Source organism: Columba livia, chromosome 17 (genome assembly GCF_036013475.1).
Source record: "Columba livia isolate bColLiv1 breed racing homer chromosome 17, bColLiv1.pat.W.v2, whole genome shotgun sequence".
Taxonomy (NCBI): domain Eukaryota; kingdom Metazoa; phylum Chordata; class Aves; order Columbiformes; family Columbidae; genus Columba; species Columba livia.
In genome coordinates, this window is record NC_088618.1 from 6,688,099 (window position 1) to 6,711,050 (window position 22,952).

Here is a 22,952-nt window from a genome sequence, read left to right on the forward strand (position 1 = left end):
ACCGCTGTCCCCAAGCTGTCCCTTGCCAGCAGCTCCACTCCCCACCTAGCCTGGCACCCCAAGGACAGGGAGAGCAACCTGCACACTTCCAGCTGGGTTTAAACTCATCTCCCAAAGGCTCTGAAGGTGACTTGTGCCCCAAAGCCTTCTGCACCAGTAGGACCGCACTTACACTTCACACACATTTGCTTTTCTTGTGTTAATCCATATTCCCACCTAGGAACGAGCAACAAATGTCTCGCTTGCCACCCTCACCCGATCAAGTTGGCCAAATCCCCGGTCAAAAGCCACATCGCAAATCAGGTTATTTGGGATTCCTAACCCATGCTATTAGCCAAATCCCTAACACTGTTAATTATGTTTCCTGTGACCAATTTACAAAGCAATTTTATTGATCTCACCCCTGCAAATTACAAAGAAATTACCAGAATCAAAAAACATCCAGGAGGGAGATTTTCACCCCCGGTAGAGAGGGCCTGGCTGGTTCTCGCATAAAAAGCACGAAGGACAGGTTTGTCCACAGGCAATGGGTCCCACCAAGGCTGTTCCACCAGCCATGAAGGAGGCTACGAAACCAAGTCAGGCCAGCCAAGGAAATAACTTCAAATAAAAGGACCGATCAGAAAAACCGCAGCAACTACACCTTCTCCGCCAAGGCACCAGCCACATCGCTGCAGGTCCGTCTCACCTCAACACCGCGCTCCCTGGAAGAATGTCTGAATGTTGCCATTTTTGATTTGGGCAACAAAGTGGAGGTCTAAGGAGCAATATATTTTTTTAGTTCTGGCTATAGCTTGGAATTAATGATCTTCCCACAAGCATAAAGCTAACCTGAGGTAGAAGCAGCATTTTCCATTACAACATGGAGAAAAATACCACAGAAAATATCATTTTAAGTACACAGTGCAGGTAGGTAGCCTGGGAACACCAGGGAAATTATAATTAGTTGTTCAGAACAATGTAAAAGTTTAATTTGAAACTGGGGAGTAGTTTTCTCACTCCTCATCCAGGCAAATCCCCACCAGAAACCCCCAGTGACCCTCTAGAGAAGCAGCCACAGGGGCCATGGCTGGGGTCAGCACTGCCCTTGCTCCACTTCATGCCCATCATGGCTCCGGGTGGCAACAGAGTGTGGGTCCACGAGCACCCAGCTCCCACCAGCACCTGCCAGGAGCCGAGGTCAGCCCTAAAACCTAACATGTGTTTTCATGTTTCTCTGGTAGGAAAAGGCATTCTTGGTGATTAACTCTATCAAACTCTTGTGCGCATCAATCTCATTACAGCCAGAAAGCTCATTTAGACCTTCGACAACATGTGGAAATGAACAGCGACTCTGAGCACAGCCCACCAGCAGACCACAAATCCTCTTACTCTGAGGATACAGTTCATATTACAGCCAAGAAAGAAAGCTATCAAGTCACTTTAATTAATTCCCCTCCTCCAAAACACTTGTGTGCAGATTGGAAAGCTCACCTGCTCCCCCCCAGCACCTCCAGCTCAGAGCCTGGACCCCTGAGGGCCCTGCAGCATCGGGGGTCACGGTGTCCGGCTGCACTTGGCAAAGCATCACCAGCAAGTTGAGGGAGGGCAAGTGTTGGCATGTGGCTCACAGCCGGTCCCTGTGGCCGCAGGGTGACGGGGCACAGGGGCACACTCACCCCGGTCTGTCACTGCCTTAGCCACAGGGACTGTTCCAGGCTGGTGGGAACTCAAGGGACACAGGGGCTCTCCTGCACGCCTTGCGCTGGGGATGGCAGCAAGAATGTCCCAGAGCACATCACACTGCAGGATGCCTGCAGAGGATCAGTCCTCCCTTCACTAAACTGTACAGAAATTTGCCTGCACAAAAGTGTTGGTTGTTTTTTGGGTTTGGTTAGTTGGTTTTTAATTTCCACATCTACTTACAACTGTGGGTAACAAAGTCTGCAAAACGCCAGAGGACCACTCACCCAGACTTGGGGAAGATGAGCTCAACCAGAACAGGGGTAAAACAACCAGGACTGGCAAAGCACTATAGAACCAACCCCATGAGAAATGCTAACACTGCCCAGTCTCAAAAATAACTGTGTTTGGATGCTTCACTGAATGTACAGAAACAGAAAACCACTGGGAAAAAGAAGCCTTATGGAAGATGAAGGGATGGAAAACTGTCATGGGAACACAGAGGGAGAAACGGGCCAGGAATAAATGCAGGCTAGAGATCACCAGGAAGCTTCTAGCAACTACAAGACAGTGCCAGAGCCAAATGCCATTTTTGCTCCTTCCTTCCACAAAGAGACTGTGCAGAGGCTCCTGCAGAGCCCGACCCTGACACCTCCAGTTGTCCCGATCAGCAGTCCCGGTGCTGCCAGCGCCTGCACCGCCCAGCCCAACAGACCCAGGCCCTCCCCGCGTGTCCCGGCACCGGCCCGCGCACTCTGACAGAGGAACCGCGGCAAGTGCTTACCTGTGCGGGTGTCCGCGCTGCACCCTCGCCCAGAGACACAGAGACAGCCTCGCCGGAACTGCGTGCCAGAGCGGCGAGGCCGGGGGGGAACCGCGGAAAAGCCGCCCGGGACCTTATATAGCTGCTGGGGGCGTGGCCAGACGGGATTGGATAACGAGTAGCCAATGGTAGCTCAGGAACCCACGCCCACCTCCCAGGTGAAACCGTTCCCACGGGGCCGGGACCGGGATCGGGACTGGGATGGGGACAGGGCCGGGACCAGGATTTGGACTGGGATTGGGATCGGGACTGGGATCAGGACCGGGATGGGGACAGGGGTCGGGACTGGGATTGGGATTGGGACTGGGATTGGGACCAGGATTTGGACTGGGACTGGGATCAAGACCTTAATGGGGACAGGGATTGGGACGGGGACAGGGATTGGAGCTGGGACCAGGATTGGGATCGGGACAGGAGGTTCAGCACTGCAACTTCATCAGTGGCAAGAGGCCCTGCCATATGAGGCTCTGGAGCACGGCCAGAGGTGGGGACAAAGGCCCAGGGGGCTCCCCGGCCGCAGTGGGTGACACAGTGGTTGTCACAGGCCGTAACCAGGCTCCAACCTCCATGGATGCCCCATCCACGGCAATAGCAGCGAAGCGCAAGACCCCTGTGCAGCCCCGAGGGGCTCACCTTCACCTGACAGTGCAGCATCCAGAGCACAGCTGGACCGGGGCTTTGGGTAAGGAAGAACGTGGAGCAGTGCTCAGGGCCAAGAGTGCTGGAAAACAGAAGCCATCTCAGAAGAGATAAGCTCGGACACCTCTAGAGAATGTGAGGTGACTGGCAGCAGAACAGTCTAGAAGAAGACCTCAGTCCCACCAGTGCCTCCCTGAAAAACAGACCCCTTTGTTAGCACATTTATTTTATGGGTATCCACTAAATGCCGTGCTTTAAGAACACAGACAGGGCAGACAGAAACCCCTGGGATTTCACAAAGGAGAATTTACACAGTAAATCTGTCTGTCTGGACATACAGACTGTGTTCAGCACCATAATACTCAAATTCCCAAGTGTGTCAAATTAATATCAACTGATCCCAAAAGGCTGACAGATACTGTACAGGAGGAAGCCTGGGAGATGTTTTGCCAGATTGTAGAAACAAAACATTCCTAAATAGCATGAAACATTAAAAAATCCTCATGGCTGCTAACATATTTGCAAAGCAGGAAAATTACGGCAGCCACTCTACTGCTTCCCTGCACACTCAGCCAGTTGGGTTTTCACTACAAATCCATTCAGCATCTCATTAGTGTCCATCACGATGGCTCCAACACTAAGGCCAGATTCACTTAAGCAGTGTGAGCTTTGCACCGTGCTTCCTAATGCAGCTGGATTAATGGGAAAAACATCTTAGGGAACATCCTCACCAAACAGAGGAAAACCGTAACGTTGTCTGACAGTTCTTAGGCAGCAAAGCACAGATCCCCAAAGGGAGAGAAGTTCAAAGAATCTCAAGACCTGATGGGGCAGAGACTGCGTGAAAGACTGTTCATGACATGCATTCCCCTCTGCAAAAAGATCTCACAGCTTGAGCTGCAAGAACAGGAGGTGCATTTCTACTCTGCAGAGACGATTCCACATGAAAAGAAGACGGTACAATGTCAAACTCTCAGCACTGCAGAGCGAGAACAAAAGTAAGATGGAAAAAATACAAGCGTAAAATAAAAATACAAGACCTAAATTACAGTAATCTGGTATGCTAGAAATTCTTAAGAAAAGAAACTTCTGTTAGCTGAAGGACAAATATTTACTGTCATTAAGAAAGGCATTCAAGATACAGATGCAAGAGACAGACTGCTATCATTATGTTACAATCTACCTTTATCTTATGCTTTCTCAGAGCCACGAAAAGAACTCTGGGGGCTCAAGTCAGCTGTGTTAACCAAAAGAGATCCAGTTTTTAAAGTTGTTGTCTTGCCTCACTGGGCACCTTCTCATAAAACATGAAAAGAAATAATTAACTGTTAAAGTGGGAGGTTTGGAGCCAGAGCTTCCAGCTCCCCGTCTTCTGCAACGGCGCAGCAGCAAATGCCTGAGATGGCAGTGGCTCTTGGTGACAGGTACGTCACCCTCACGCTTTGCTGCTTCATCGGGGCGAGAACAGCAGGGCTGGAGGGGCAGAAGGTTTTCTACGCTGTTCTTTGCCTTTCCCGTGACATTTGCAGGATGGTCTGGCTCTGACACCACACACCCGTATGTGCTTCTGGGAAACATCCAGCGCCGATCCCTCCTTTTCCTGGGGGCACCTTGCAGCTCAGAGCGGTCCCTCTCCACACCTGCATGGTCCTGCTTTCCAGGTGGAAAATTCCTAGTTCAAAACAGGTGTTTTGGACGATGGGACCAGTTACTTTCTGTGCAGTGTGAATGTGCCTTTAGATTAAACAGGTCTCTGCAATTCGAAAGTGTGGAACAAGCCATTCCTATTGCAAATATGACAGCAAGATTCTGTCACATGAAGTAAACCCTGCAACGTTGTGCTTCTTCCTTAAGCACTGCAAGGTGGCACAGATGACAGGCATAAAATATGAGGGGAAAACAAAGCAGGGTTCAAAGCTCAATTTCAAACAAATTGTCTGGTTTGCCCACAGATCAATTTCACTAGCTCGGGCTAGCAGAGACAATGCTATGGCATTACAATTTGTTCTTCTAGTCTAAGAGGCTGGTCTAAAAGAGTAAGTTAGGTTTTAGCCCATAAATTTAGCTTTATAAAGGACCAGCAATGGGAGCTCATGCTGCAGTGCCTGGGAAGAGGGGAACCAAAGAATATTATTTCAAATTCTTCCTGTGAGGCTACAGCTTGTGAGGATGTATGTTATGGAAACTGGATGCTTCCAGAGCTCATATGATAATTAACATCATACCTGGAATTAAGATAATAAGCAGAATGCATAGCCCATTGGGAGTGCACTAGCTCCTCCAAGGCTGTTGATGAATGTCCCATTAAGCACAATAAACAATACAATTATTCAATCCTCATACCTTAGAGGGGAAAAAGCCATCCACACAATTAATAAAAGTTAACAGCTGCCATTATAACTTTCCCCAACACTGGGCCCCCAAGTTTACAAGACAAAAACTTGCACCAACACATCAAGAACAAGGCAAACGTGCAATGGGGCTCAACTTCCCTGACCCCTGGCCATCTTCCAGGTGAGGGTGACTTCTCCAAACGCTGGTCCATGGTGACCGCCAGTCACCAATGAAGGGACCACTCTCCAGAGTCACCCAGGAGCCAGCTGGTGCTCTAATGTGTAGAAGCTCAGGTGTCAGCTGGGCTTGCCCCTGTTACCCTCAGTGTTCCTAGGACTAACTTCTGTGGAGACCTTCAACCTGCGTGTGTAAATAGAAATAAAAGCAAGCAGTGCGAGGAATTCACACCAAACTGCCTGCCTACTGCCTGTTTAAATTGTGCTCACCTAACAGTTAGACACAGCTCACTCTAAATGATTAGACTTACCAAACCTCCAGGAAAATGTTGTGGTGGGAGCAGCTACCAGCCAATGCAAAGAAAAAAACAAACCCAGCTTTATTCTCTCTGGCTCTCACAATACAGCCAAGGCCCATTATGGTAACTTCCATGGCATTAGTGGATTTTGCAGGATCTAGTTACACAGCCCTTTCCTCCTTGTGCAGTGAACCGGAACCTTCCCACTGAATTCATCAAATTCCCTCCCAAGTGTCCCGCTCCTGGAAGGTACAAATTCCCACATTGCAGGAGGAGAGGTGCTGTGCCTGATTGCACGCTAAGACCAGACCATGTGCCGTGTTGTTTCTTCACCGCTGCTTCCCAACCTCATCCAGAGCTACCTCGGGGAAACGAGAACCCTCAGCTCCAAACACACAGACAGGCTGCCACAGCTCCTGAAACAGGCAGACGTTGTAAAATTAAAATCCGGTGCCCTACTTTGCCTTCTCCAAAACTAACACATGATATTCCAAGTATTGTCTTCTATGAAGGAAGAAGCAGGCATTAAGCTGGCGAGTGATGGACGGGCAGCCTGTGCACGCAGAGCGTGACGGCGTACAGTGCTGCCGCACAGATAAGCCACGCAGGTGGGCCATTGCAGACCTGCGCATGCAATTTCCTTCAGTGAACGTGCAGCCTGGAGCTGTGTGCCTCCCACATTCTTCCCAGATGAGTTTCCTCTGCACTCTCTGGACCTTCTTATCAGCCACATGATCCACCAGGTCTCACTGCAGGATGTGAGCCAGGCTGCTGTGTCCCTGCCTAAGGGATGCCCGGCAGAGGCAGCCGCGCAGGGTGGGAGTGCACCAAGCCCGCTCTGGAGGTGCATTTCCATCGCTGGCATTTCCATAGTGTCGCGCTGGCAAAGAAAGAAGCACGCTGGGGAAAGGCTGGCTTGGCAAGGGTGAGAAGGCGGTTCTGCTCCACCAGCCTTTCAGATACAGAGGTCGCGGGCTTGCAAGGGTCAGCAACCCCTCTTAATATGCACCAGAGCAGCAACAACAAAGACAAGCTGGGGAAAGGGAAGCGTTCCTGCGGAGTCCCATCTTCACTCTGGATACCGCTCCACAATGAAGTTATTTCAAACCGCCCATAGGTTAAGCTATAGCTTTCATCCCAATAGCACAGTTCCTGCTGAGCTCTGCCTGCAAAGGCACATCAAGCAGAGGCACTCCGATGACATCTAACCTCACCCAGCTCGCTGCAGCAGCCACCTTCCTCAGCCAGGCTGGTAATTTAGATAACAGAAGAGAGTGTGTCACATGCATAACGTTTAATAAGACCAGAAGAAGGTCAGCAGCCCTGTCTGAGCAGCACTTTAAAAGCTCCCATCTGATGTAAATGTTATCTTGGACATCAGCAGTGCCTGGTAAATAAAAAGACAAGTTCCACTTTCCAAAGCAAATTACATGAATGATGGTTGGCTTTGATGATGATTCCTAGGAGGAAACTCTCTATTATTTCCCCTCCATACACCTGGGCATTAACCAGAAAGCCAAGGTCACTTATTGCTTTCTCATTCGAAGAGTCTGGATTATGTCTCCCTGAAATCATTACCACGTTGTGACAGAAGCCCAGGGAAGGCGCTTCCCTCCACTGTGGTGCCGCTGCCAGCAGCACAGCCACCAGCAGCACAGCCACCAGCAGCCGTGGGGACGCGGTGGCAAACAGAGCACCTGACTGTCCCAGCAAAACGATCAAATTCTCTCTCTCAGATTTGTTGCTTGCATGATGTCTGGAACTCCTCCAGGTCTTGACACCACATAACACCTGCACTTTAAAGCCTGGGTGTCAACAAGACTACAGAGAACTGTCACCCATCGGTATTCCCTTTCCGAATCACGTTTCTCCAGAACCAAAGATGTGGCTGTCACCAGGACAGGTCACCTACCTGATTTCTTCCCTTGGGTTTCCATTGTGCATGGAGCACTGGAGAGACACGGCCAGTCCCCCCAGCCTCAACCCCTGCCAGACCACGGGGGGCAGCGCTCCTGCCCCGCACCCCTGCTCCGCCATCACCCACCTGGGCTCTGCCTTCGCTGCACGGTCTGGTCAGCAGCAAACGCTTCGTGTCACCCTCGTACCTTCCTGAGGCAGGCAGAGCTGCGGCAGCACATGAGGAGTTAAGCTTTTTCTTACAAAATGTGTAAAGATGTGGTCTGCACACTTGGTGAGCTACAGCATTTGTGGGCCAAAACATTTTGCTGCATATTTCTGAAATTATTTGTCAGAAAAGAACGTCAATGACATAGAAAATGAGTTGCAGATGTAACCTTTTCAAGCATCAATAATAACTTAAGACATTTGAAACTAAATCTTAACTCGCAAGTGACTACATCACACGGGTAGTTTCTGAGGCGAGGGTGAGCAGATCAGCTGCAGAACTGTAACAGATCCCAGCAATGGTGCCCCCCTCCAGCTCTCCCACTTAGCAAAGAACAATTAAATTCTTGCATTTGCCAAAGCTGCTTCCCTTCCTGGGATCTTTTTTGCTGATTCCCAGGCTGCTCGTGGACCCAGCTGGCACTCTGGGGTGGGAAAAGAGGCTTCCAGACCAGGTCCAGCAGCCAACTCCCCCAACGGGCTGAAATTTGGATGGCCAGGGTGCTTTATCTGAGGTCCAACAGAAAGGCAAAGGCACTTTGCAAGAAAGGCGTTTTAGTACTGACCCCCCGCACTGCCACAGCAGCCAGTCCACACCCCAGAATCTTTGGTTTGTGCCAACGTTGCTTCTCCAGCCACAGGAAGGACGAGGACCCGCACCAGAACACAGGATGGGCAGGACTGGCATGCTGCGGCAGCACCGGCTCCGAGTCCGGTGGAACCATCACTGCTACGGGTCCCCTGGCAGGGCCAGAGAGCCAGCACTGCCACCACACTGATATTTCTGTAATGAATATCACCACTGTACCTCAGAGGCACATGCTTAAGGAATTTAACTACTTTAATACAATGGGCTCAAATTGCCAAAGAATGTTGGTGCATCAGTGTGAAACCAGAAATTCGGGGAGGGGGTGCTTTATCTGTCAAAGGCCAACATCAGGGGGCTGACAGAGCAGACAGTGGGAAGCTGGATTGCATTTGATACGCATCAGCCCATCAAACACAAACAGCCTTTAAAGTGCTGAAAGGCCAAGCCAGCCCCATTACCGGCTGCAACGGCCCCGCCGGGCTCTGACCGGGAACACCCTGAGCTGGACCCGTGTGGGTCTCCCAGCCTCATCTTGCACCATAAATCACAGGAAAAGGGATACTTCTTAACAGCCCAAATTAAGACAAAAAGCCCCCATTGCAAGGCCCACAGTTACCTGTGCCACCCCCTGGCTCTGCGTTCCTCCGGAGTGGGGGTGCAGGATGCTCTGCCGGGGGATGCCGGACAGACCCGCTGCAGCTGCGCCTGGATGGACCAGCGATCCACAGCAACCTGACCAGTTACCACTGGTTAACGGCTGCTCGACACCAGCCTGCTCAGCACGGAGAGCAGCTCCCCGCTCTGTGCCGCGGGCTTCCAGCACCAGCACACACTGCCGGACCGGGGGAGCAACCAACCGTCACCAGTGCCTGAACAGAGCCGAGCCCAAGTTATTCCAGGGGGAAAAAAACAGACCACAGAACCAAAACAAAACACAAACCCTTTGCCTTCAGATGAATCCCCAGACCTCCACCCTGAAATGAGCTTTTCTGCAGCCCCCGCTGCTGAGCCCACCCGGCACCCAGGCCCTGGCTGTCCTGGGGCTCCTCCAAGGGGCTTCAGAGCCAAGAGGAATAAATACCATAGCACCAACATGTAAAAATACAGGCTTCTCATACAAAGCAAAATCTAAAATAGTAAGTGAAGGAAAAGGAAGGGGGGAACACGCCTGAGTGACCCTTCTTCGCCCCCGCCAGCACAGCACAGCGTCACTCAGCCGAGCAGGGCGCACGGCAGATAATACCGGCTCTGCCGTCACCCCCGCCCTGGCACCGAGACCCCACGCACCAGGAACGCAGGGGAACAGATGGATTTTCCATGGGAAGGAGCTGCTGCTGCTCCTTCAGTCAGACATGTCAACCCCATGTGTGCAAAGCATTAAACCCACTCCCTGTGCCAGGAAAGGGTTTTGGGGATATTGAAAGGAAATGTCCCTCAGTCTGGCTCAAGCCAAACCAGCAACAACTCGCAGGCCCCCAGAGCCTGATCCCATCCTTTATACCCACCCAAACAACCAGGTTTTTCCTCTTCCAGGTGCTTCTTGTCAATGAGATGGAGCAATGGTGAAATATTAAATTGCACTGAAGCAGCAATAATCTCCCACCACAATGAGCTGCCCCCACTAGGGCTTGCAAGCAAGAGCCTTGATAAGGTGTGTGTAGTTTACACGGCAAACACGTTTAGGAGATTATCCACACACGGCACAAGCCACTGGGGTTATTTCAGGCCGAAGCCCGTGCTGAGCGCTGGGCTGCACTCAGAAAGATCTGAGAGCTCAGGGTATCAACCATTCATTAGGGAAACTAGCAATTCCTAATCTCACCGCATTAAGAACAAGGAACCTTGAGGATCCATGAATTGAGATAGTTTGATTTAGTTACAAATATAATATATAATACACAACTCTCTATCTTTATTAACCTTGGAAATTTAAATAGTTTTAAATGGACTGAAAAGCAGCCCCCATCCTGTTTGCTCACAGTACTGCTGGGAGAGAAGGCCACAGCAGACAAGGTATTTGCTTGTAAGGCATTTCAGGCTTAGATCATAAACGAACAGCCCAGCTCACCTCCTGTCCCTCAGCGATGGCTCAGAGGGGACACGGCTCTTCTGCACAAACACACTGGACAGACGAGTGCTGGGAAGAATGGAGAGTGACTCAAGCAAAAGGATGATCCAAGCACAGGAACAAACGGACATGAGCTGGCCCATGCACCCCTTGGCCAGGGCCACCAGCAGTGGGGAGGGGACCAGAGCATCGTCCAGCGGGAGTGGGGACACCAGCCCGGTAGCCACGATGTGCCGGTGGGTGACACCAGTGCCTGTGTGGGCACGAGGCGGCAACAACTGCCAGAGGCTGAACATCCCGTTATGAAGGAAGGAACAACCGAACAAGCCGCACTTCACAGCACAGCGTGGCACAGACGGGAGGTGCCGGCGGTGCCCAGTGCCATCACCGGAGTCCCACACGTGTTCACACCTCCGAGCTTCCGCGCACTCCGCGCAATAACCGTCCTGAGCCTGTCCAGCTTTGTGGTTTCAGCCATACTGTAGAGATGCCTATTTACTTGGGAATCATATGTTTTCTGCCCTGGTCCTCACTGTATTCAGAACAGTTACTTAGCTTCAATAAGCCCCTTGTTAAAGCCTTTTCCCTTCTGTAATCTCATCAAACTAACCAAAAGGAGTTTGTTCTGAAATAGAGTCCCATTTTGTAACCTGGTTTCCTGTAGCAGATCTCCCCATGCGTGCTCGGCCCCTCTGCCACAAAAGGGCTCTGCTTGTCCTGGCGCTGACAAAACACCGCGTCTGTTTGGGTTAGTCAGCAGGGGGTTAATGAAAAGCCCGGCCCTGGGGACTCCCACCTTATCTGCAATCATGAATTTATTGAAGAATGTGTTAATGTGCTGGATTTTATTCATCAGGGGTCAGGGCTTTTCAAATTCTTCCTCCCAGCTCCCCCTCTTTCCATCCCTCCCCAGCAAGCTCACAATGCTGTTTAAACAAAGGACTCCCAACACAAAGAGCAAATTTACACAGTAAAGTTTTCTTGCAAGCCCAGAGCAGAGTCTGGAAGAATTCCAGCTTTATAAAGAGAAAAGCGAGTCGGGGGGAGGGAGGGGGAAGGGAGAGAGGGGCATTTTGCAGAGGATGAAAGGAAATCGAGAAAAGTTCCCACCTCCTGAAGCTCAGCACTGAATATTCTCCACCAGTTAACCCCCATGCATTGCAAACCCTTCAGGATGTTTCAGCAGGACCTGAGCCCTCACAACACCAAACTTTTCAACCCCGTTCAAGAAGGAGCCTGAAATTAGTGTTTTAACATCAAATTTAGGGTGATATTTCAACAGCTTCTTTGTGTATTAGTGACATCAGCCCCTACAAGGATGCGGCAAACATTAACCAGGGCTCATGGTTTTTCCCTCATGCCATTGTTACAGGTGGCGATATAAGCAAGATACCATAGGAGATAACGAGGCTGAGCGATGGCTTATCGGCCTCACGGAGACCTCATGTCCATGGCCAAGTGAGAGCGGGCAGGAGCGTCTGTTCCCACCTCCCACCCCTGCACCACACACCAACTCAGGACCCGAGGCCACCAGGGTCCCACCAGGCATGTCCCCACGTGTCACCCACCCGGCTGCCGATGCACAAACCCACCGCTGTCCGTGGGAATAGAGGTGTGATTGCAGGGCAGCCAGCGTGGCCAGCGGGCTCTTTTCCTCTACAGCTACAGATAAACAGCTGTTTGGTTGACTGTTTTTATATGTATATTTTTTTAACTAAAAGGTTAAGACCCTCCCACTGCTCTGTCAATTATAGTTGAGCTGGTCAGAGCTCTGGGAATTAGAGAACAGGGAGCAATCCTGCACTAATTAACCGAAGATGACCTAAATGATTTTCTTCAGGTCTTGTCACCTCCACTTTCTGCACTACCATTAATAAGCTCTGGCAATGTCCCAGAAAGCAGAAGAACTCAGAACAGACATCACCCTTATTTCCACCTCTGCCCAGCAGGCACAGCATTATGGACTTCACCTGAGTAAAGAGTTTTCAGACATTTTACAAGCAAAATATATATGATGTTATTGGCCATAAAGCTAAAACTGCTGAGGAGGCTACAAACTCTGGTCACCAAACGGGAAAAGTAAATGCTTCAGGCACGTAGCTTGCAGACTTTGGGAAATACTCAATTCATATTAAAAGAAAACCATCATAATTTCATTTTCTGACAAGTTTCCCAGCCAAAAGCTTGTCACTGACCCAAATTTTCATTCCTGTGTTTATTTACTTTGGTTTGCAGGGAAAGCAATGCCTTCCGCCATGCTCTGATAAAACCCGTCTGTAGGCAGCACAAACAGCCTGGGAAAAGGGTTTAAACGACCTTGGGTCACACCGAGAAGCAGCGCCTGGTTCTGTCCGTCTGCTACCTGCGGCTCAGACACACGTTCCTGCCGCGGCTCCACCGGCAAACAGCCGCTGACGCCCCATGGCCGAGTCAGTGCCGGAGCCGTGCGAGCGTCTGCCGGGCTGCCGGCGCTGTGCCGCGGAGCCGCCATGCCGGCCCAAAGCGCTCCGATCCGGCACACGGGATCCAGCTGCGCTGCCGATGGATCCCTGACTGACTGCTGAACATACAATACATATTTATAGGGTCTCCTCCGTGACAGGAATTTCAAAGCCTCATCCAGAAAATAACTCAAAGGACATCATTAAATCAGTTAAATGGCTTGGGAAATGAGACACGGCTACAGCCAGATTTCAACTCTCAGCAGTCTCAGGGCACAGGGAACAACGATGAGGAGAGCAAGAACTATAAAAGCTCTCTGACCGGCTACTTGCTTTTCTTTAGCGAATAAACTATAATCCCTGCTTAACACTGACACAGACCAGAAACGAACCTCTGTGCACCGAGCACCGGGCACGGAGGCAAGTGTTTGGGGTAAGCATGCACCTTGCCAGCATCGCCAGAGGTCACAGACGTTACCAGATGACAAGTAAAGCCAGCACAAAGAGCAGGAAATCAAAGATCAATTAGTGTATTTTAATCCATTAACATGGTGCACAGGGAACAGCAAGCTCTGGCTTTTTGGGGCAGGAGCAGCTTGGTGGAGTGCTGCTGGAGCAGTAGGGGCAGCGGCAAGAGGAGCCTTCGCACGGGACATCCGGGTGCGGGAAACAGCCATCATGCACCAGGGGAGCTGGGGGGATCTGCACTACCATTAATAAGCTCTGGCAATGTCCCAGAAAGCAGAAGAACTCAGAACAGACATCATCCTTATTTCCACCTCTGCCCAGCAGGCAGACGCTCGCACGGCTCCGGCACTGACTCGGCCATGGGGCGTCAGCGGCTGTTTGCCGGTGGAGCCGCGGCAGGAACGTGTGTCTGAGCCGCAGGTAGCAGACGGACAGAACCAGCTCATGGCCAGTTTTACTGGAAGAACTGGGGTGATAAAAGGAGCAGCTGTGTTGTGCATGGAGCTCAGCATCCCCACCAAGAAGCTCCAGCCACAGGTGACAAGAATAGAAGGAGAAATGGTGATGAGAGGGTGTGCTGAGAAGAGCAGGATGCGCTGGAGAATCCTGAGAGCGCATTTGGGCAAAGCGGCTGAGATTGAAGCTGCACTGAACAGCTCAAATACCCGGCAGCACAGAGTCCTGATGGTCCTGACATCTGGGGTCACCATCACACACATGTCCCTTGGGATGGGCTGGAGAGCCGTCACTGGGAGCCAGGAACACCGGGAGCTCCCTGCACCAAACCAGGTACTGGTCCCACGGCGGAACTGGTGGCTACAGGGGGAGAGGGGAAGGTCTCGTCTTCTGTGGGTTCCCACTGCAAAGAAGGAACTGCAGAGCTGCCAGGAACGCTGCTTGGATTTCTCTCTTGGGATTGAAAAATTGTCCAAACTTAAAGAAACACCAATACTGAAAAAGTAATTCCAAGAATTTCAATGGTTTCGAGTTGAAAGCTGGGGAAAAACATGCACACTACACAGCAAAAGGCAAAAAGCTGCGAAAACAAGAAAGATAGTCCTTGTAAAAGTTGCATACAGAAAAATAGTAAGGAAGTTTTTTTATTTTTAAAGCTAGAATTATAAAGTGTCTAACATATAATTACTAGATTCACAAGAGAACATTTCAAAACAAAACAGCTCTTTCTAGCCAAAGTTAACAAATTTCTGTCTGTTACCTCTATACCAAGCAAACATAACAAGAGGTGAGCTCACATCTTTAAAGCAGATTACACTTCTATATCTTGTTTTGTCCTTTCACAAATATTAAAAGCGTGGTTTGAAAATCAAGCAAAGCTTTCTCCCTCAACTGACTTGAGGTGGCTCTCAAACAGCTTCTTTTCTTTTTCCATTTGTGCTTGCCATGCTACAAAGAAAAGCAGAGGGATTGGATGGAACACGATGTCTTGGTCTCTCATGTAGGTTTTGAGGCGTCGTGTGCGAGTTCCCGGACACCCAGCTCAGCGGGGCCGCTGCGGGGGTGCGGACGCAGCTCATCCCATCGCGCTGTGCACCCAGCGCAGGCTCCGCTGCAGCTGCGGCTGAGCAACCCGGGACAAGTCCTGAGGCTGAGCTCCGTGTCTGCACTTCTGCACGTTTGAAAGACATAGAAAGTTGTTCCTTCAGTTCAAAAACATGTTTGAGCATTGACAGGACTATTGCACTTTTTTTTTTTTTGCTTTGGAAAATACTGTGCAACATTTCTGCTGCACGACTCCTTGGAAAACTCGCATGAATGTGAAAGGATTAAGACTTTGAAATTCTAGTAACGGAAATGAAGGGATTTTTAAGAATCTTAGTAGGAGCTCTAGCCTGTTTAGTTTTTATTCATAAACTCAGCTCAAAATCTTTGCCAGAATTAGTGCAGTGGAAGATCCAGCTCACAATAAGGCCAGATGTACCAACCTCCTCTTGTACCAGGGATCCTCCAAGCCCAGAGAGAAGCCTCCTCTGGGGAGGCTGGTCCAGCCCCACTGAGCCCCAACTGCTGCAGATGGGGCAGCTCAGCAAACCTCAGGGATTTGCTGCCTGTTATATCAGAGGAGAAATGACTTTAGCTAAATCGACGTTTCCAATCGCTCCTGTTAGGTCCAACCCTCAGGGTCTCTGCGCCTGTCACTATTAGACCCAGGGACTGGGTACGGGGGTGCACCCTGAGCTGGGGACACTGGACACAGGGAAAAGGAAAATGCAGAGCCCAGGAGGGTCCAGGACAACCTGACCCCCATAAGGGACAACCTGCATCCCCACAGCTCCAGGAACAGCCCTTGGCCAGGGTGGCAGCTGCAGGTGGGGGTTCCCCAGACAACCAGAATTCACCCTGCTCGGGGTGACGTCCAAGGTTTACCTGTACGTGAAGAGTATCATTTCGCTTCTTCACACCGTCAGGGAAAAAGGGCTGGCTACAAGAATAACAAACACAGTATGAAATGTACAATAGCCACCATTAACATCATATTTATTGTTATTTAGTTGCTCAGTAAAACATATACAGATATGTACAATATGCATGAATACAGAAGACTGCACTTTACATATTAAAAAAAAAAGAAAAATAACACTCAATTTCATGAGCTATTGTCACAGTCTTCCAACCAAGCATTTAAGAAATGAATTTAACAAGAATTGAAAAACTAAAAAAAAAAGAAAAAAGGAAAAGAAAAAAAGAAAGAAGATTACAGGATTGCCTAACACACAGCAGAGTCAAGTTTTCATATTTTACATGTGCAATTACATTTTTCAGAAGAGTTTGCTATGCAGTACGGATTACCAGTGTTTTGATTTTTTTTTTCTTTTGCATGAACCAAATCTAGTACAAAGAAATAACATCCTTTTGCTTAAGGCTGTTTTAAAGCTGTAATATTCTTGGGTAGTGAATAGTGATAAAGTTATAACTGCTGGAAATCACAGCCTGCAGTTTCATCAGTCGGAATCTATGAGCGGATGGACTGAAACCAACAATTTTAATAGAGAATTTCTAAGAACAAAATTAGACTATTTCCTCCATTAGCCTTAAGCAATAAAGGAGAAACAATTCTATAAAAATGGGTTATGCTCTTATACACCATCCATTGAACAGCTGTGAATCTAGTAGCTGAGAAAACCTTACATTGCAGCTTAACAAAAACAACCAAACTTTAGAAGTTTTGGCTTTGTCTGCGTTTCCCCCCCAGTGTGGTCTCACCGCACCCTCCTCCTCCTCCTCCCCGGAGCCTCACAGCCACCCCGCACTGGGGACAGCGGCCTCGGTGACCATAGACCATCTGGAACGGTCCCTCTGCGACACCCGGGATGTGACTGATGCTCGTTCCCGTCCACCCAGGTCACACAATGAAATCCTCACCTCCCGGGTGAACGTCACCGCCACTGAGCAGAAATGAGTGTGACACATCTCACTGCTGCTCTAGCCACCAAGCTGGAACAGCAGAGTAACCTTAGGAAAAAAATGATCTGGAAAAATTCGCAACAGTATTTAATAAATAAGGCCTATTCTTTCCCTTTTCTTGGGCAAAGAGATCTTTTATCACTCCTCCCAATTTAAATGCAGGGAGATTACATTTCTCAGTTTGCTACTAGTTGAAGACCAAGTGCAGAGTTTAACAAGCACCGAAGGAGTCAGCGAGCTGGGCCAGGTCAGCAATGCCCAGGCTCCCCATACAGGGCACCTGGAGCTGGGGGGGAACCGAAAACACGAGGCAAGGCAGGGACAAGTCTCCAAAACAAACAGGAAGGCACATTTTTAGCTGTTGTTCACAATACAAAGCAAATATTGTGCCTGTCTTAATGGCACATTCACCACAGGGCTTTGACTTCTTGGTACAACATCCCCCGTCTGGCTGCCCTATAGGACGAGCAGGCGCGAGTTTAAGTTATTCTGGCTTTACCAACCATTTGGGGAACTTGCAGCTGATAGAATTTCACGGCTCCAGCGACTGGGGCTGCGAGCAGAGCTCAGAGCCCAGTGCAGCTCAGCTCTGCACCAATGGGCATTTGACCAAGCTGGGCTTGACACTGCCTGTGCCTCAGTTTCCCTCTCCACAAGAGTGCAGCTTACCTCCTGCACAACAGGCTCTCAAACATGCTTCGGTTGGAAGTATTATTGTTCACGAAATCAAATCAGTTCAATTCTTACCATGTAGGGCTAAGCTGATGTTTTATATACGTTAAAAAAAAATCAGTGCATTCAATGACAAATTAATGGACAAAATAAGTACAATGAAATTAGCACAGGCAACATAAGCTTTGCTTAGGCTCTAGCCTTCTGCATATGTTCTCAGTACCAAATACACGCATGAAGCAATGCTTGTCCTGGTCAGTCAAAAGTCCTGTTTCTGTTCTCATCTTTGGCAAAAAGCAAAGAAACTGTAACAGCGCAGATTGGTCCTGGTGTTGCTAACAGATGCCTTGAGTAGAGCTTGCATCATGTCCTTTTGCTCGGCTGATAACATCGCTCAAATTAAGCAAGACCGAATGGATAGGAGGTCAGCAAAAGGATTGCACGTGACCCTATCATGCAGCAAAACTACATGGACAGTAAGACCCAGAAGAAGCTCAACTATTTTTAACTCCTCATTATCTAACAACGTGTCCTCTCCTGCATCGCCCCGATGGGCGCGGCAGTGCCGGCGATGCAGGAGCAGACCCGGCGTTGGCCACGGCTCCAGCTCCTCACGCCACGCAGCTCGGCAGCTGCAGACGCCTCCCTGCCCCAGCACAGCCCGACCTCACTGCACGGGGTTCCACTGGTGTTTAAGGAGCAGCTTCCACTTTATCTTTCTATGAGCAAGTGAAAAAGTGAGTCCCTAGTGGATGAGAACAGCTCCAGGGAACAAGCACAACCGCAGAGAGCTGACCAGAACAAAGCGGGGTGAGACCACCTGAGCCACGGCGTTTCTACCAAAAGGAGGATTTCTCTTTAAACGCGTTGTGAAGTGTTCAATGCGGTGTTCACCAAGAGGTCTCTTCCTGGTAGCACAGGGTGTGTGCACCCCTGACCTCAGGAAGCCTGAAAAACCTGATCTCTTGAATGTGGCAGGAAAAACTAAAAACGAAGAAGGAAGCCACCAGGGCTGCACTAGGTACAGGAATGCTGCCAGACCATGAACTCTGCCTAAATTTTCAGCCCTGAGTGCTGAAACGCGGTACCATGTGTCTGGGCACGTGTGTGGCTGGGGTTCCTCCATGGGCAGGAGCTGCTGGGACAGCGGGAGCTGCCGACAGAGCCCACGGCGGCAGCACTGGCCCCCGCAGCTCAGCAGCCCCAAGCGCTTTGCTAGACAGGATTTAAAGTTAAACACATATCAGGATAAACCAGGACTTAAGAAATCACAGGCAAAGAGGCATCTTCCAGAGTAGGGGCTGGCAATTATTATTCTACCAGGAGACAGGTATTTTATGGGGAGGGTGATGTGCTATCGCAGGTGCAGGAGGAGCTCGATGCTGCCGGCAGCTCACACACCTACCGACGTACAAACAGCCTGCTGCTCCCAAACAAGCGGGTGTGAGGCAGCTCCACAGCCAACTGCTCCAGGATGGGCAAAAATCCTCATCCTCGTGGCAGCTCCAGCTTCAATACAAAGCAAAACAATATTGACAATCAAGGTTCAAAACCCTTAAATTTATCCAAATTCAAGTCACTGACCAGACCCATAAGAGGAAATCAATCCATGCAGTTAATAAGAGCACATTCAAAGAACATTACCAAACACTGTGAATCTCTCTGAAGCCACACGTGATCGAGAGTGAGGATTTCAGACCACCCTGTGCCATCAGCATTTTAGGCAGAAATTTCCTCTCCATTGGTGTCTACTGAGAACATTACTTCACAATAATTAAAGGCCCAGCACAATCCCCAAAGATAAAATACAAAGCAGTCTTCAAACTCCATCCCTTGAGGAGGGACACATTTTGTGAATTCATGACAGAAGTAATAAATAACCCTAGAGAGGCCGACCTTTATTTCACAGCTCAAACCTAAATCTCCAGCGATGTTATTAAGCTTCAGGGAGCAGAGGAAAGCGAGCTGGCCGGCACGGGGGGGACGGCTCATGCTCCCTGGACACAGAGGACACACAAATAATGGACAGCGTTACGTAAAACCACAGGAGTGTCGGATCATCCTGTCAGTCATGTTTTTATCTGGTTTGCTTCCAACTCTCTTCTCAAATTAGTATTATCTATCATGAGCAGGAAAGTACGGTTTTCCTTTTATTGTGTGCATCTAGTAACACTGTTCTTCAATGCATGGCAAAAACAGGGCCTCGAACAATTTTGGGGGGTCTAGTGGGGGTTCTCCTTGCCCTGACAGATTAGGGAAGGGTGACCCTGGGTGTACATCCCCCTGCTCAGGCTGTCCCCTGACTGCTGTCACCACACCAGGACAGCTGCAGCGGGAGCTGGGGCACTCCACAGGCACAGGATGCTGCATTTCACTTCAATCGATGGCACCTGCCTTCAGCTAAAAATGGGTGAGAAATGGGCAGGGGTGGCAGTGCTGCCTGGCAGGGTTTGGGGACAGCGGGCACAGCTGGCACGGACCCAGCCTTAGCCGTGCCGCTGGCTCCCGCACCGGGACACCGCGCCACAGGATGGACACACCGGCGGTGCGCAGTGGCGCGGGGGGATGTTCTTCTCCAGCAGTGAAGTGGGAGCTGTGGGAGCATCACCAGGACCAGGAGGTAAACTTCCTGTTAGACTTACTCAGAAAAACTTCTCTGTACCTCCCCTGGCTGGGTCTGCACCAGCCCATTGGTGACAGAGCTCTGGGCATCAGTGGGGCAAACACAGGAACCAGCATCGTCGTCTTGCAGAGGGAGGTGGAGAGCAAACAAGGCTGAACATTATTAGCAACAGAACATCATTTTCTCAGGAAAAGGCAGGCTCGTCACCTGAATATTCAACAGAGCATTAACTGTTTGGTTTGTATGTGACTGGCAAAAGCTGGGTGTCAATATAATATATAATATAATGATGACCATTTCACTTTAACCGGTGTTTATTCCTGAACTGTTGTTCTTCAGGATCACCATTGTAATAAGCACTGAACAAAGCAAAACAAAAATAAAGAAAAACAAAGCAAATGAGGAAGAAAAGGAGGAGGAGGAGGATCTTTGTCTTATTTTGACATACGTGACTTGGACATACGCTGAGATGAAAAAGGAAAAGGCCTCATCTACAAATGTATGCCAAGGTTACAGAATAATGGGAAAAAGTGGTCTAGCAGGAAAATCTTAAGCAAAAGTGTGCTAACTGCAGAAGGGTTAACACTGGTAACATACTGTGGCAGAAGATTAAAAAAAAGTTGAGGTTTACTTTAAATTAACCCTTTCCAGTCCGTATGCCACTAAGCAGGTACCAACCTAGAAAAATAGTCCACCTAGCAGTAGCGGCCCTTTGAAATTAAAAAGAGAAAAAAAATAATTTCTTTTGTTCAAGTCAGGGCAGCCACAAAAGTCCCAAATCTGTTGGAGATGTCCGAGTGCAGGGACCTCCACGTCGGCACCGCAGTCCGGCCCTTCGCCTCGCCCACGTCGTCAGTGCAGTGCACCGAGAGGCATTGCAGGTGGCTGCCCGTCTGCGCCGCGGCCGACGTCTTGCTCGGGGGAAGGTCGTGGGCTGGAAACGGTGCACAGAGAGAGCGTTAGGAGAGCCATGCAATGCCACCCCGCCACCTCACGCAGCCACGGCCCCGCAATGCTGCACCTGCCTCTGCCACCGGCACCGGCTCCCGCACCGCGGCATCCCCGCTGTCCCCGGCACATCTCCCGCTCCCCCCCGAGCTGCTCTGCACAGTTCTCCATCGGGCCAGAAAACCACCACACTCTCTTTCACATGCACTTGTTTTAAACCAGCAATTCGTTTGAACACTGCGGACGGGTACGTGATGGATGATGTGTGTCCTGCACTGCAGCACAACTGGGATTCTTCACTTCTCCTGGACCCTTCACTATTTGAAATCAATACTGAAACTTCTCCACGCAGGAAATCTGCCCCCAACCATTCATGTCCTCTGGGTCGTTCCCATCGTTAGTCTCGTACAGGCACAGGCCTCCCTGATCACCTCTTTACAGATTACCACAATAACATTTTTTCTTATAATTTCTTAATTTTGGGACTTCGTATGATCTTTAGCCACCATTAGTTTCTGTTAAGCACAGAAATGTAAAAGTTTAACTGAAACATCCTAAATTATGTCCCAGGCCTTATTCCTCTGGATTTTACAGTTGCTGTGAAGAGTAGCTAAAATTTTTCTTTCCGAAGTATACTATCATGTACACATGACTCGTTCCCACTGTCACTCCATTATTGTTCCTTGATTCAATTCTTAAAGCTTTCGAGTAATCTTCTCTGTTGCAAATACATTTTTCACAGAACCGCCCCCCGGAGCAGCTGCACCCCCAGAGCTGCCCAGGAGGGGCCTCAGCCCCTGCCCCAGGCAGAGGGCTTTCTGTGGGATAAAAACAGCTAGTGAAGAGAGGAACAGTGCAAGGCAACACAAAGAAGCCAACAAGATCTCGACAGGCAGCCTGCATTTCTGCTGCTCCACCATTTCGTTCGTATTCCCCCAGAGCACAGACCCAGAGCAGACGTAACGCCTGACAGACCCCAAGCTCCCACCGTGCGGGGCTGAGGGTGATGCTGCAGCGTGCCGAAGATGCTAAAAAATGGCTGTGAATGTTTAACCTCCTCAAGACTTTTCTTCACATCATCTTTCTGATGTTCCACAAAGCCCAGCAGTGCAGGTTTGCCACACTTCATGGGGCAAGTTGTATTTGTTTCACTTACTAGACCAGATACAAAGCGGGAACTGAACAGCTTGTTACACAACCACAGTGATATTAAAAAATAATCTTCAACTAGTCTGGAAGTCACTGATTTAAACTGGAAAATGTTTTTAATCCTTGATTATAGGATGTCAGAGATGCTCATATTTAAATCAGTATCATAACACCATACCGAGAAGCTAATTAGAACCCGGGGACATGACGCTGTAAATGACGGGAGCAGGCACGGGGCTGCAGAGCCGCGCTGCTGCCTGCTCAGCCGTGCGCTGCCTTAGTGCAACCATGTGCAAATTCCACACAAAGCTCCGTCACACACCTCAGCCCAGCACAGCCCGCTCCGGCTCTGCGTTTCTATATGATACCCTCGCTCACCGCTCAAACAAAGAATCCAACATCAGCAGGTCACAGGTACTCGCGTCCCCTGGAATTGGCACTGGGTTGTTTTAGACAGTTTAGTCAGAGTTCACCACATAACACCCAAATGCACGGCTTCAGCATCTGCTCCAGC

The 22,952-nt window shown here is 49.7% G+C and overlaps 1 protein-coding gene across 2 annotated transcripts in view; it reads right to left on the reverse strand.

Moving 5' to 3' along the window:
• Positions 1-22,952, reverse strand: part of MN1 (MN1 proto-oncogene, transcriptional regulator) — a 92,689-nt gene that overhangs the window by 39,256 nt on the left and 30,481 nt on the right. The window contains exon 2 of one of the 2 annotated variants that reach the window (XM_065033662.1): positions 16,103-21,275. The exons of the other annotated variant lie outside the window; for it this stretch is intronic. Within the exon in view, the coding sequence (XP_064889734.1) occupies positions 21,091-21,275 (185 nt within the window). The 3' untranslated portion in view covers positions 16,103-21,090. Of the gene's footprint in view, positions 1-16,102; positions 21,276-22,952 lie in introns of those variants that run through there. 2 annotated transcript variants of the gene reach the window in all.